Source organism: Portunus trituberculatus, chromosome 16, assembly GCF_017591435.1.
Source record: "Portunus trituberculatus isolate SZX2019 chromosome 16, ASM1759143v1, whole genome shotgun sequence".
Taxonomy (NCBI): Eukaryota; Metazoa; Arthropoda; class Malacostraca; order Decapoda; family Portunidae; genus Portunus; species Portunus trituberculatus.
In genome coordinates, this window is record NC_059270.1 from 9,260,708 (window position 1) to 9,276,215 (window position 15,508).

Genomic DNA, 15,508 nt, shown 5'->3' on the forward strand with positions numbered 1-15,508 from the left:
TTTCATAACACATATCTTATTTTATGAATTGTCATTAATCTTAATGGTTTATTTCACCCGATTCTAACAAGAAGACAAAGTATGTCGTTACGTCTTTGAATGGGCAGAGGATTCTTTCATGTAACACACGGTAGGAGTCAAAAGCAATCCTTGTTATTGATTTTTGTATAACTGATTATTTTTCCCTTCTCATATTGCATTTTAATATTGTATCCCATACAGGTTCTATTATCATCAATATGGCTTTTCCTCCGTCACGTCACTGTGCAAGATTTTCTATATATCCTTCCAACACAATTTTGTTAAAAATACTACTGTGAAGACAACTAGGGGTTAAACTATCAGCTTGTTACTTTAAAGGTAACGAGGCCCGAAACTATCGGGGTACTTTGGAACTATCTTCTTGCTTATTGGTCATTTTGTTATGCTATCTCTTTGCTTCACATTTCGGATCTTCGAGGTACCGTCTCCTGCGCTGAATTCCGGCTTCCGACCTGACGCCTGGGCGACGAGACTGAGGGAAAGCAGATTCTCGTGAGCTCTGACTGAGTCAACACTACCTAGACTCGCCTCTGTTTCCAGAAGTATTCTCCCGTGAAGCCTTGCTCACCGCTCGCTTTGGGGGACCTGAGCCAGTCTCCTGGCAGCCGTGTCTAGCCAGCCTTTGGATGAACCGCCATACCACTCGCGCTTGGTAGTGGTTCTGCATCTACCTCTTGTTTAAATCCTGGTCACCGCTGGATACCGCTCTGCCTTTTCTCCACTCCTACACCCTGCTCCATTCCTCGTCCTCTCCTTGGGGTCCTGTACTCGTGTGCTGCCCGAGACGGCCGTGTGTGAAGTGGATGGGCGTGGTACCAGCGCTATAACTACCTCTCTAAAGGGCGTCCAACGTCCATATAGTTCGTGTGTGAAGGAGTGCTCCACTTTCATTAAAGTGGTACTTGGTTTTCTCCACTCTCTGCAGCTCTGGTAAAGGAGGAGACCACATCCCTGGTTTTTAATGGAAGCAGTGTTCATTTTCATCACATGAGTTACCTGCCTCAAGCTTTCACAAGTGGCGACCCTGCCAGGATTGTGTTTTCTCAACCCTCTGTTGAGTATGTGAAGTGCTAACGGTCATTGTTGGGGGACAGGTAGTGTTACCTTCCCCAGCTCATTATCCAAGGCTCGGACGTGAGTATTTTTTGACTGTTGGTTTGTGAGGGCTTGTTTCTAATCAGTTGAGTTTTCTCCTCTGACGTATGTATTTTTTTCTATTGTTTCATTGGGCGTCCTTTAATCACGGATTATTGTTTCCTTAGCTGTGTTTTCTTGTGTCCTTGTCTTCTATCAAGGAGCTAGTTGAGTTGGGAAGAGATTGGACTAAGAGTGACGAGCTACGCGAGTTTTTTTGTTTCTACTCGGCAAGCGTTGCAACAAGACGAACAACGAAAGGAACGAGAGTGAAGAGAGGAAAGAGGAGGAAAAGGAAACATGCCCTTGCCATGTCCAAGCTGTCACTGCAAGAACAAGGAACAAACTGAGATCCAGTGATCTTGCCTGGGGATTGTGGGACTGTTCCCCGACCTTCTCTACCAGTATCAAGGAGATGATCTGACATCTTACTTCACACGTATTGAACGCATTGCTGCCCTGCTCACCATTCCTCAGGACAACTATGCCATTCAACTGGGTGGTCTTCTCTGGTAAGCTAGCAGAAATCTACACTACCTTGGCTGATGACTTAATTTGTGACTACCCTAAACTTAAATCTTCTCTCCTTATAAGCTTCAGTCAGTCCGCTGAGCACTATCGCCACATGTTCGTTCTGTCCGGATCAAACCTGGTGAGACATTCCAGCAGTTTGCCACTCAACTTGGTAGCTATTTTGATAACTGGTTACACTTGTGACGTGGTGGGGGAAGGTTTTCATAAATTCGGATCTTTTGTAATTATGGACCAGTTTCTTGCCTCGTTATATCTCCAGATATAACAACCTTCTTAAAAGAAAACGACGTGCAGACCTTGTACGATGCTGTCAAACGTGCAGATATTTGGGCAGCTGCCCATCGTGCTTACCCGAAACACACCCCCAGCTGTCGCCTACATCTCCAACTACTACCAACCAAGCTTCTCGCCAATCTCCTCCACCGGCCAGGAAGTCTTCCACACCCGTCAGGTGTCACAATTGTGGGGAGCCAGGACACATTCGACCTCTGTCCCCAAAGCCAGTTTTGTTCAGGACTGGTAGCACTCCTCAACCATACACATAAGGTGGGTTTCTGCTTCAGTGATCCTACTACTAATATCTACTTTTCTTCTGGCACCATCAATGGAGCTAGAGTATTTACTATCGTACGTGACACTGGCTGTTCCTGTGCTTCCTTGTATCTGAGGAAGCCTTACCCGATGTAGACGTCTTCCAGTGTCCTAAAGTTTTCTGACTATTTAGGAAGAATGGACGCCTTCCCTCAGATACGATGCCACCTAAGCTGTCCCTTCTACAAAGATTATGTTGATGCTGTTCGTGCTCCAATCAAGTTCTGTAGTGTTCTGGTTGGTAATGTGGAAGTGAGCATACCAGACGAGAACATGAAAAAGGCATTCTTCACCTGTGCCTGAGAAGGTTCAAGCAGTTGAAACTCGGGAGCCGCGCGGCACGAAGAATTCCTCCCTTTGTGCTATCAGAACTCCAACCTGTTAACATTACTCCCCGGGAATTTTCTCGGCTGCAGAATTCGTGTTCCTCCCTTCAGGCTCTCCGTCGTAAGGCATCAACTGGTGAAGAAGAGGTAACTCGCAGTGGTTCGAAGGTTTCCTACGAGTTGTCTGATAAACTACTCTACCGAGTGTGCCGTTCTTCTAGCAACCAAGAACAAGTGGGAAAGACGTTGGTCATCCCTGCTGAGTGTCTTTGCCTGGTCCTGTCTCTTGCCCATGAGGGTCCAATGTTAGGACACTTCTCCCACGAGAAACTAGAGGTAAGGTTTACCACCACTTCAATTGGCCTGGGGTAGGAGCTGACATCACAGCTTTTTGTAAGTCTTGTGATAAATGTCAACGTATGTCAGCAAAAGGAAGAGTGCGCCCTGTACCTTTACGGCCTCTACCTATCATCACTGAACCGTTCTCAAGAGTGGCTATTGACCTCGTGGGTCCCTTGTCTCCATCTGAAGGCCATCGTTATCTCCTAACTTTAAATGATTTTGCAACCGGATTCCCAGAAGCCTTACCTCTCTGAGAAATAACCTCTATTGCTATTGCAGAAGCATTGTTGTCCATCTTCTCCAGGGTTGGCATCCCTCGAGAATTGCTCTCGGACCGTGGGATGCAGTTCACGTCACAACTGATGGGTGAGCTCCATAAGCTTCTGGGAGTAAAACCGCTCTTCACCACACCTTACCATCCAAGTGGTAACGGAAGAGTGGAAAGGTTCCACTCCACTCTGAAGGCATGCCTCCGGAAACTGCTCTGAAAAACCGCGCGTGAGTGGCACCGTTATCTCCCTGCCACCTTCTTCGCTTTGAGGGAGATGCCAAGTGACAGGACCGGATTCTCGTCTTTTGAGCTTCTTAACGGTAAGGCAGTTAGAGGACCTCTTGCAGTTCTACGGGATTTGTGGGAGGATAAATCACTCGCAGATGATGATCGTTCCTGTTTTCTAATAGAGCTGAAAGACAAATTGGCTGAATCCTCCCGGATTGCTGCCGAGGCTGACATCAGTGCTACTCGGTATAAAGCATATTTTGACTTGAAATCACAGGATCGAAAGTTCAAACCTGGAGAAGAAGTCCTGGTGCTCCTGTCTGACACTACCAACAAGCTCCTGATGGCCTGGGCTGGCCCATATGCCGTACTTGAAAAGGGATCCAGCTGTAACTACCTGATTGATGAAAACGGTAAGCATTAGTTATACCATGCTGATCTTCTCGAGCGCTAGTTTCGTTGTGCTCATGTTAATCAAGTAACTGTTGGATGAACCTTCCTTTGATACAGAGGCTGATACCAACTTGAACGTCTCACCGCTTGAGGAAGGGGCTACAGAACCTCCAGATCTCCTTCCGGTATCGCCTGACGGCTGCGGAGATGTAGAAGAGATGGACACTCCTAGTTCTCACCAGGGATCATCCAGCCATCTTTATCTCCTCATTGCTCCCCAGTTGTTATGGTAAGGAAATCGACAGGCAGCTATCGTATAGCCATCGACTATAGTTCTGAATGCAGTTTTCACTGCATCTATCAGCTCACAACCTTCTCTCTGATTGCCAGTATGGTTTCCGTAAAGGCAGATCTACTGGTGATCTTCTTACTTTCCTAACTGAATCTTGGTCATCCTCTTTTAGGGACTTCGGTGAAACCTTTGCTGTCGGCCTTGACATATCGAAAGCCTTCGATAGAGTCTGGCACAAATCTTTAATTTCTAAACTACCCTCCTACGGATTCTATCCTTCTCTCTGTACCTTCATCTCCAGTTTCCTTTCCGATCGTTCTATTGCTGCTGTAGTAGACGGTCACTGTTCTTCCCTAAAACTATCAACAGTGGTGTTCCACAGGGTTCTGTCCTATCACCCACTCTCTTTCTATTATTCATCAATGATCTCCTAAATCTGACTCAATGCCCTATCCACTCCTATGCTGATGATACCACCCTGCATTATTCAACAGCGTTCAACAGACGCCCAACCCAACAACAATTAAATGACTCAAGGCGAGATGCTATAGGACGCCTAACTTCTGATCTTTCACTTGTTTCTGATTGGGGCAGAGAAAACCTGGTTTTGTTCAATGCCTCAAAACTCAATTTCTACAACTATCTACTCGACATAACCTTCCAGACAACTATCCTCTCTTCTTCAATAACACTCAACTTCCCTCTCCTCTACATTAAACACACTCGGTCTATCCTTCACTAAAAATCTAAACTGGAAATTTCACATCTCTACTCTTGCTAAATCAGCTTCCAAGAAGTTAGGTGTCCTATGGCGTCTTCGTCCATTTTCTCTCCCTCCCAGCTGCTTGCTCTGTACAAGGGCCTTATCCGCCCGTGTATGGAGTATGGCTCTCATGTCTGGGGATCCACACACAGCTTTACTAAACAAGGTGGAATCTAAAGCTTTTCGTCTTATCAACTCTTCTCCTCTAACTGACTGTCTTGATTCTTTAAGTCACCGCCGCAATGTTGCATCTTTATCTGTCTTCTACCGCTGTTTTCATGCTGTCTGCTCTTCTGAACTTGCTAACTGCATGCCTTCCCCTCCTGCGGCCTCGCTGCACAAGACTCTCTACTTCTTCTCATCCCTATTCTGTCCATCTTCCTAATGCAAGAGTTAACCAGTATCTTCACTCCTTCATTCCCTACACTGGTAAACTCTGGAACTCTCTACCTGTGTCTGTATTTCCACCTGCCTATGACTTAAACTCTTTCAAAAGAGGAGTGTCAAGACACCTCTTACGTTAACTGGACCCTCCTTTTAGATTTTTTGTTTTTCTCTTTCTACTTTCTTTTAACAGGGCCTGGCAACCAGCGGGATTTTTTTTTTTTCAACACTGTGTTTGCCCTTGGCCAGTGCCCTTGTAATGTAAAAAAAAAAAAAAAAAAAAAAAAAAATAACTGAAGATCTCATAAGTTTCAAGGGAGTAGGTATTTCAGTGAAAATGATCTAACTAAATTCCACTCACTGATAGAGCTAAGCCACTTACAGCCTTTCCCACTCACAAAGGGCTAATGGAATTCTGCTGGCTCCCATTTGGTCTAGTTACACAGTTTATGCCACTTACATACCAGATTAATGAGGATCGTCTTAGCCGGACTAACTGGAGTATCGTTCTACTTCGATAATATTTTGATCTATGGAACAACCTGGACCGAACACATCACTGCTCTAAAGTCCGTACTTTGGCGTCTTCGAGAACACGGCCTCACTGCTCGAGTATCGAAGTGTCGATTCGGGTTCGGATCCATCCAGTATCTGGGCTTCATTGTGGACGGTAAGACGCTTCGTCCTCAAAATGATAGTCTCTGCCATTTCTTCCTGCAGTACCAAAAAGCTACTTCGATCCTTCTTGGGTATGGTATCTTTTTATCGAGTCTTTATCCCCCAGGCTTCTTCCTACACAAGTTGTCTGTCTGACCTTCTCCGCAAGGGCGTCACCGAACCACTAGTCTGGACTGACGAACATCAGAGGAGCTTCTAAACATCTTAAAGCAGTTCTCCAGTCTGCGCCCATCTTGAGGCTACCAGATTCCATTCGTCCTTTCGTCATACGAATGGATGCTTCAAATCAAGGGCTAGGAGCAGTCCTGCTTCAGTATGTGGACGGCTGGCCTCACCAGTTAAAGTACGCCAGTCGAAAACTTCGGGATCGATTGAGAAGATTCTCCACCATTGCCGTCTGTTTTGGGGCTGATTTTCTCAGTAGGTGTTCAGTGTAGTGCTTTAGTTCGTTGTCTTCTATTCTTTTTCGATATGTGTATCAAGGCTTGTTGGGGGAGGTAAGTGAAGACAACTAGGGGTTAAACTATAGGTACTTTGGAATCATCTTCTTGCTTATTGGTCATTTTGTTATTGGTCATTTTCTTATGCTATCTCTTTGCTTCACATTTCGGATCTTCGAGGTACCGTCTCCTGCGCTGAATTCCGGCTCCCGACCTGACGTCTGGGCGACGAGACCGAGGGAAGGCAGATTCTCCTGAGCTCTGGCTGAGTCAACACTACCTAGACTTGCCTCTGCCTCCAGAAGTATTCTCCCGTGAAGCCCTGCTCACCGCTCGCTTTGGGGACCTGAGCCAGTCTCCTGGCAGCCGTGTCTAGCCAGCCTGAGTCCATCCAGACGAGCCTTTGGATGAACCATCATGCCACTCGGGTTTGCTGGTGGTTCTGCATCCACCTCCTGTTTCAATCCTGGTCACCGCTGGATACCGCTCTGCCTACTCTCCACCCCTACACCCTGCTCCATTCCTCGTCCTTTCCTTGGGGTCCTGTACTCTTGTGCTGCCCGGGGCCAACGTCCATATAGTTCGTGTGTGTTGGACATGAAGTGCTCTTTCATTAAAGTGTTCGTTTCCATCTCAGTTACCTGCCTCAAGCTTTCACAACTAACTTTCATTCCATCCATATACTTTCAAGTTTTGATAAGTTACTGTTTAAATATATATATATTTTTTATTTTGGGTTCTTGGTATAACTGAGTCAAATAGAAAATAATGTAATCCAGAAGCAAAAGTAGTTAAAACACATTTTCAATCCTTGGTGAATTTAATGCAATGACAACAAAGCGAGCAACAGTTACTGATAATGATAGAGACCTCTCTGTCTCTCTGTGTCTCTCTCTCTCTCTCTCTCTCTCTCTCTGTCTGTCTCTCTGTGTCTGTCTCTCTCTGTCTCTGTCTCTCTCTGTCTCTGTCTCTGTCTGTCTCTCTCTCTGTCTCTGTCTTTTGCGTTTCTGTCTCTGTCTTATCTCTGTCTCTGTCTGTCTCTCTGTCTCTGTCTCTGTCTCTCTCTGTCTCTCTCTGTCTCTCTGTCTCTGTCTCTGTCTTTTGCGTTCTGTCTCTCTCTGTCTGTCTGTCTCTCTGTCTCTCTGTCTCTCTCTCTGTCTCTGTCTCTGTCTGTCTCTCTGTGTCTCTGTCTTTTGCGTTTCTGTGTCTCTGTCTCTCTGTCTCTCTCTCTGTCTCTCTCTCTGTCTCTCTCTCTCTGTCTCTCTCTGTCTCTGTCTCTGTCTGTCTCTGTCTCTGTCTCTGTCTTTTGCGTTTCTCTCTGTCTCTCTCTCTGTCTGTCTTTTGTGTTTGTCTCTCTGTCTCTCTCTCTGTCTCTCTGTCTTTTGTGCCTTTTCTCTCTCTCTCTCTGTCTCTGTCTTTTGCGTTTCTCTCTGTCTCCATATTTACAGTGACTATTTATTGGGTCTCAAGCGCAATTCTACCTGCGTATTAATTACCATTACGCAAATATAGTCACCCCACAAAAATAACTGACACCGCAAGCCGCCGGGCAATCAAAGTGTTAATTAGGGAAAATACGTGACAAAGAAAAGAGTAAAATGAATCTCACGCTCCACTTAGTACAGTGAATTTCAAGAGACTTGCTTCACAACCACGCCTGCACACTTGCCATAAAAGTTGTTCTACACACAAACGCGCACACGCACACTCACACACTGACACACTCGTTTACTAACTCGTTTATCAACTACTCATGTTTTTGTCAATGGCAATCACCTGCCTTCATCTTTCTTTTGCTGATCCTATTTTTTTTTTTTTTCAGTAACTGGCACACTCGTATATACATTCTTGCCATATCCAGTGGTCATTAATGAGACCTCTGCTTCCGAGATTAAAAATGATTTGTAAATGCAATGTAGGTCACAAAACGTACGTACTAAAAAATTGGGGTTAATTATTCATAAATAGTAATGTGGAGGATGGATGTCATGTGGTGAGCGTTGCGAGTTTGAAATATTACTTTATCCGAGAGCGAATACCTAATGAGGGGTAACCTAATCAAAATTGGCTACAGACATTATCATAACTATGTGGATCCTACCTAGCGTTCCATATTATCAATGTAATTCCTGTGAATGCTTTTTTATACCAGTAATAAGACATTGAGCCGCAATACTTTACACAGCAGTCCAAAAAAATTATAGTTAGCGGAACACATATCTGATGTTACCGAAACTAGATATATAACAAGCTTTATTAAAAAAAAAAAATCTTATCAGTAAGAGAACACAGGAAGAAAAATCCCACTTCGTTTACCACTTTAGACATTATGTTCATTGTTATTGATTAAAAGATAAATATCTGAAAATGTTTCAGTGGAACGAACCAAACTGGTCTGAAATATATTGCGTCGAATTGCATGAAAAGTCATCGGATCGTCATGTGGTAGAGCTGGTGTTGCGTGAAAAGTTCAACAGTCTCGTTCAAAGCATGATGCTCGCTTTCTCTTCTCTATTCCTCTGCTGACAAAGGGCACTGCGCGGCGCTTCATTACTGTGTCTCACTTTTATCAACGTCTTTCAATGGATTTTTTTACACGCTTTCCGCATGTACTATTTTGTTTCATTTTTAAAGAGAAGCAACTTTCTATCTACAGCATAGTGATGCTTCAAAATTATAAATTCTAGGATGAGGCTGCAATTGTTTTGAACTGCAATTATCTTTTTAATACCGTTGAGTATAAAATCTAAAAAAAGAAAACTCTGCAAATTGGTTGTATCTTTGATTTTAAACAAGTGTTTTGGTGAAACACTCACTCACTCACTCACTCACTCACTTTGAAACTGAAAGGGAATTCACACTCACTCACTCACTCACTTTGAAACTGAAAGGGAATTCACACTCACTCACTCACTCACTTTGAAACAAAGGGAATTCACACTCACTCACTTTGAAACAAAGGGAATTCGCACTCACTCTCACTCACTCACTTTGAAACAAAGGGAATTCGCACTCACTCACTCACTCACTTTGAAACAAAGGGAATTCACACTCACTCACTCACTTTGAAACTGAAAGGGAATTCACTCACTCACTCCCTCACTTTGAAACTGAAAGGGAATACTAGAAAGAAAGGGTGACTGATCCAAGACAATATCATGAAGTGGATCTTGATAAAAGCTTTTCTTCCTCGTTATTCGTAGCATGTCTGTTCAGCAGAGATAAACACAACGAGGTTTAGGCAAATTCCTTCTACTAACCATTGCTGTTAAAAATTGCAAGATATGTTTACAAATATAATTACATGCAGATCTTTCATTTATTCGTTATCATTTTCATTATAAACAGATGTTTCTTTTCCTTTGAACGGCTATGAATATTTTCTGGTGTGCAATGTATGTTTCAGGAACGGTGTCATCGTCTTGCCACATTTCGTATCTCATTGATATTAAACATTGATATTATTTGCTTCGTCTGTAATGTAAAGAGCAATGTTACATGATGCATTCATAACAAAACGGTTGAATATTTCGGTGTGTGTGTGTGTGTGTATATGTGTATTATCTGAAGGAAAAATATGGTTTATCAACATGATTCAGGTTAAAAAAAATATGAATGTGATATCTTTCTTATCAAAAGTGCCAAAGCCGAGTCGTTATCGTCATATCATGTCTAGTATACAAAAATATAACAAAACCCTCTTCAGACCTCACTTCGAACACACTGAAGTGTCAGATAATAGTATCGCAAGTTCCCGGTGTTTCTCTTCCTTCTCTCTGTCTCCGTCTGGCAATGATGTCTTGTTCTTGCCCTCTAGTGATGCTTCCTTATTCTGATAGAGAGTTTATTGAGTTGCATTTATCTTATGAAACATTGGAGGGGTTTCTGCAAGGATTTTTTCTGCTATTATTTATTATTCATGTTTGGGATAGCTCACTTAATTCCGTCTCTCTCTCTCTCTCTCTCTCTCTCTCTCTCTCTCTCTCTCTCTCTCTCTCTCTCTCTCTCTCTCTCTCTCTCTCTCTTTCTTCCTGATATTTTATTTCATAATGAATCGCTTTAAAATGACGGTTGCAATAGAACTTCTTTCCCTGGTTATCATTTCCTCGTTCCTAGCCATAAACTGGAGGAAGTATTAGGAGAGCCTGTTCCAAGAGAATGTCAGGCACTGCGGGGTAGTAAAAACACACTTGGTTGGAAAATCGTGAACTTCGTGCCTTATAAAGGGGGAGTGCCTAGAACTTTTGGCCTCAGGGTCTCCGAACAGCGTCAGCAATAAAAAGACCCAATTTTTGCTCAAAACTATCCATGGGCAAATTGTGGTTAGAGGTGATTCTGAGAAGGAAACTTAGCTTATCTGCTGAGTGCGAAATAAACATGAAGAAATCTTGTATGTGTGTGTAAACGTCTAATTCATCTTCTGTCAAGTCCTCATCTAACAAACACCAGCTATTCAAGTTAAAAACTCGGCACAGGTTCGTTAATTCTCGCATCATTTATCAGGTTCAGTGAAGACGATGAGCAGACGCTGAGAGTCATGGCTTGGTGGTCTTGTTTGAGGTGCAAGACTTCAGCGGGATAATTGGAGACAGGCACGTACACGAGTATTGATCGAGGCCGCAAGGGGTTGCGGGGGCGTGATCAAGGCACTCACGACCTGCCGCGTGATGGCCCGGCTGCTTGGGGAGAATCTCTCCTGCTAGTGACGTTAAAACTGATGGAGCGGCGATGACGATGACTATGAAATATGTATACCTAAATACGTACAGATTTATTTCACTGCGCTACTTCAGTTGGTTTATTGTTATTGTTTTTTTTCTGATATTGTCTTTTTGTTACGACCGTCACTGTGAACTGTTAATATTACTATGCATCATTACTACTTACATTGCTGCTTCTTGAGAACTTTACCTCTCATATAATTACTACTATAAGAACTATTACGAATACTACTGCTGCTCTTACTGCCAATGATGTCGCTATTGCTAGTACTACTACTGCTACAGTTACTACTATTTAAATCATTACCAATCTCAACAAGTAGATTAATCATGTATACTTTTCTTTTGCAGTCCCGCAACAGTGCTTAACTCTGTAATTCTAACTCCCGATGCCTCCACCGTTGCGTAATACCTACAGCTCTCTACTCAGTAATTTTCATGAACGAAAATATGTAATTCCAAGAATGAATATACTTGCGTCTTTCATTTGTTAAAAATACAAAAGTTAACATAGACTTGTTTCTGATGTTGGCGTTACTTTCACAAAAGAGTATTAAACAGTCAGTAACTTAAACAAGTCCTTAGATAACTTTTAAAGACTAGACTTCATTAACCACGAAAAATTGGCGTTACCATCTCTGTTGCCACCATTTGATATCAAGGATGAATCTTACATTTACTCAGTACCTTCACTACTATCGGCAGCAGCAGCGGTAAGACAATATAAATTACAAACCTTGTATCTGCCCACTTCATAAGGCGCTGAAATTTTTTACTGAGTTATGGAGAGGCGCCCATTCATCATCCGTGTCAAGCTGTAAGTCATCATGGACCATGTTCGTTATCTACAAATCAGGTAGGAGTTCGTGTGTGTGTGTGTGTGTGTGTGTGTGTGTGTGTGTGTGTGTGTGTGTGTGTGTGTGCGCGCACGCGCGCGTGCCCTTGGAATTGTATTTTAAAAGTTTCATTTAAACTCATTGTCTGTTTGAAATGTCAGTTTTTGGCGCAGGCCCAGAACTGACCAGATACGGGATGCCTTTTTGTAGCATACGTAATGCATGTAATGCGTAATACCAACCACGCAATTTATTGCCTGGCTTAAGTTTTCTGTCGTAATTTCAATTCTATCCAACACCAGGATAATCACACACTCAAAACCGACTGAATTTCATGAAAAAAAAACCTTTCCAACAATGAGTTACAGATAAAAACTACAAAAGATCCTAAGCAACAACCAGGCAAGAAGGTTAACATTCCTGTTACATTTGACACATTCATTAACAAATATTATTGCAGGGGGTCTATACCAGAATCAGGAGTCAGAAGACTCCTAATATATTTCTATGAAGAAATCTACACGATTTCCTCTTTTATTCCTTCCCAGAAATCTTTATTGCATGTTTTGCATCGTTATTGATCTTTCTTAATTTTTTTAACTGTTCTTATTAATGTCTTGATTCAATAAAGATCTTTAATTTGACCACTAATGTTATCATATTATTCACATTTTTCTAATTACATCACGCAATTTCCACCCAGTGGTAAAATAAATACTACGCAGATTCTGTAATTATATTTCAATGAAGAACACATCCTACACATACCCTACAATTAACCTTTTAAGTTGAAAAAAAAATCGTACACATAGCCAATCTTTCTTTGTAAAAATACAACACCAACATTTTACTCTACTTTACAACTGTCTGTCTCTTCTTACTGGTACTGTGATGATGCTGCTTGCTTATTTTGACCCTCTTTTTTTACTGCTCTTATCTAACTGTCTGCCTCTCGTCTACTCGCCTTTTTCCACTTCTTTATCTTATAACTCATAATATACACAAAATTTAGAGCGACTTTTCGCCCAAACAAAGCCTCCTGTGCTAAAATATTTTATTTACAATACTTTAATCATAAGGTTAATTTTGCATTAACTTTCAATAAGGTTAATTTTCCAGTATCTATATAAATATCTCTTATACTTCGATCATACAATTAATTTTCCTTTAACTTTCAGTAAGGTTTATTCTCGCGTAACCTTAGTAATTGCATCTAATCAGGAACAAAGGTTGTGTTTCATATGGTGTGCAGCTGTCCGCCTCGTCCACATCATTTTCTTACGGCGATCTCTGCTTGCCTTGTATCTACATTAGTGATACCCCACCTAGTTACATCTTGTAATCTGCTACTAATCTCAGGATTTGTTAGTCTTGTAATATCTCCCCGCCTGTTGTTGTTCTCCTTGGTGATCACAGGTTGTCTTATCTATATCATTAGTGATAGCTTCTTATAATCTTGTTACCTGCGTTCATGTGTCTCATCTTTTTTATAATTTATTCTTCTACGTCTCACTATCTTCTTCATTTCCTCATTCTTGTTACTTGCTTTTTTCTTATGTGTTTTATTTCTTCTTGATTTTCGCGTTACGAGAGAGAGAGAGAGAGAGAGAGAGAGAGAGAGAGAGAGAGAGAGAGAGAGAGAGAGAGAGAGAGAGAGAGAGAGAGAGAGAGAGAGAGAGAGAGAGAGAGAGAGAGAGAGAGAGAGAAAGAGAGAGAACTAGTATTGCAGTGAAATAATAATCATAAGTAAATGAGTTGTCTGTACCACCACTTAGCAAACCGATCCTCGTGATCCTCAAGTATAAGCAATGCTGAAAGGACCATCAAGCTCAAAGTAGACTGGCTTGACTTGAGGCTTCCATGGCTGACACCTGTGACGCAACGAACAGATCTCCAGCAGCACTCCCTCTTGATGATTGTGTGTATGGCATCACGAAATAGGATTAACAGGAACTTATGTCTGTATCGGAGTACCTAGTCTCGCCACCATCAAAGGAGCTCTTCAGAGCTTAGGAAGATCTAAGGATATTCGTCTTTCAGAACAGAAGGGCGAATTTCAGCAAGTCTGTGTGTGTGTGTGTGTGTGTGTGTGTGTGTGTGTGTGTGTGTGTGTGTGTGTGTGTGTGTGTGTGCGTGTGTGTCTGCGTGGGAAGTGTGTGTGTGTGTGTGTGTGTGTGTGTGTGTGTGTGTGTGTGTGTGTGTGTGTGTGTGTGTGTGTGTGTGTGTGTGTGTGTGTGTGTGTGTGTGTGTGTGTGTGTGTGTGTGTGTGTGTGTGTGTGTGTGTGTGTGTGCCTTTGTGGTGTGATTCACTGTTTGACCTGCTGCAGTCTCTGACGAGACAGCCAGACGTTATGCTACGGAACGAGCTCAGAGCTCATTATTTCCGATCTTCGGATAGGCCTGAGACCAGGCACACACCACACACCGGGACAACAAGGTCACAACTCCTCGATTTACATCCCGTACCTACTCACTGCTAGGTGAACAGGGGCTACACGTGAAAGGAGACACACCCAAATATCTCCACCCGGCCCGGGAATCGAACCCTGGTCCTCTGGCAAGGTGCTTGCCCATTTCCTGTTGATACGTATCCGCAGTCACCTGCTTAAACACCAGACACCTGAACATTCTGGGTTCACGCCCGGTAAGTCAACAACTGACCGGATCCTAGCGCTTAGCGTACTGGTGGAGCACCGACGTGAGTTTCGACAGGGGATGGTTGCAACCCATGTCATTTAACTCAGTGCATCGAGAGACACTCTGGAAGCTTGTGCGTCTCCGCGGGATTCCTGCAAGGATTATTGGTCTATTAACTGGCCTCTACTCCGGGACTGTGAGTGCTGTAAAGTGTGGAGGCGGCGTGTCCAGCTTCTTCCCTGTGAATAAGGAATGAGGTAGGGATGCGTGCTTGTTCCATCACCTTTCAACATTTGCGTGGACTGGATACTAAGCAGAGTTGTAGACCAAAGTCATTGTGAAGCATCTGTCGGCAATACTGAGATTACAGATCTTGTTTTTACCGATGATGCAGTAATCTTTGCGGAGTCACTGGAGGTTCTGGTAATGGCTCTAGAGGCACTGCACGAGGAGGAGAATCGAACCCCCTGGGTCTCCATGTTTCCTGATTCAGGTGTTCGGAGGCTTACTGGATGAAACAGTACAGTCTGTCCTTGCGCGTGGCGAGGACATTGAAATCTCGGAAAAATTTACATACCTTGGTAGTAACGACGGTGGGTCGAGCCAGGAAGTTGTAAGGCGGATTGGCATGGCCAAAGGCGTTATGGACTCGCTCAACACGAGTATTTGGCGTTGTCGGTACCTGCGCAGACGGACAAGATTCGCATCTTCGAGTCGCTTGTGATCCCTGTCTTACTCTACAGTTGTGAGACATGGACGCTGAACACCGATCTGAAGAGGTGAATTGATGCCTTTGGTACTAGATGCTTTCGCAAGATGATGGGGTACCGCTGGTATGAGTTTGTGTCAAATCAGCGATTACTCCGTGAGACTGATTCGAGGCCGATAACCAGCAT

General features: G+C 43.2%; 1 protein-coding gene across 1 annotated transcript; it reads left to right on the forward strand.

The window, feature by feature from the left end:
• Nucleotides 1-522: 522 nt before the first annotated feature.
• LOC123504553 lies at nucleotides 523-4,210 on the forward strand. The gene is made up of 2 exons (XM_045255160.1): nucleotides 523-3,881; nucleotides 3,979-4,210. The coding sequence occupies exons 1-2, from the start codon at nucleotides 3,515-3,517 to the stop codon at nucleotides 4,152-4,154; spliced, it is 543 nt and encodes a 180-aa protein (XP_045111095.1). The 5' UTR covers nucleotides 523-3,514; the 3' UTR covers nucleotides 4,155-4,210.
• Nucleotides 4,211-15,508: the final 11,298 nt, after the last annotated feature.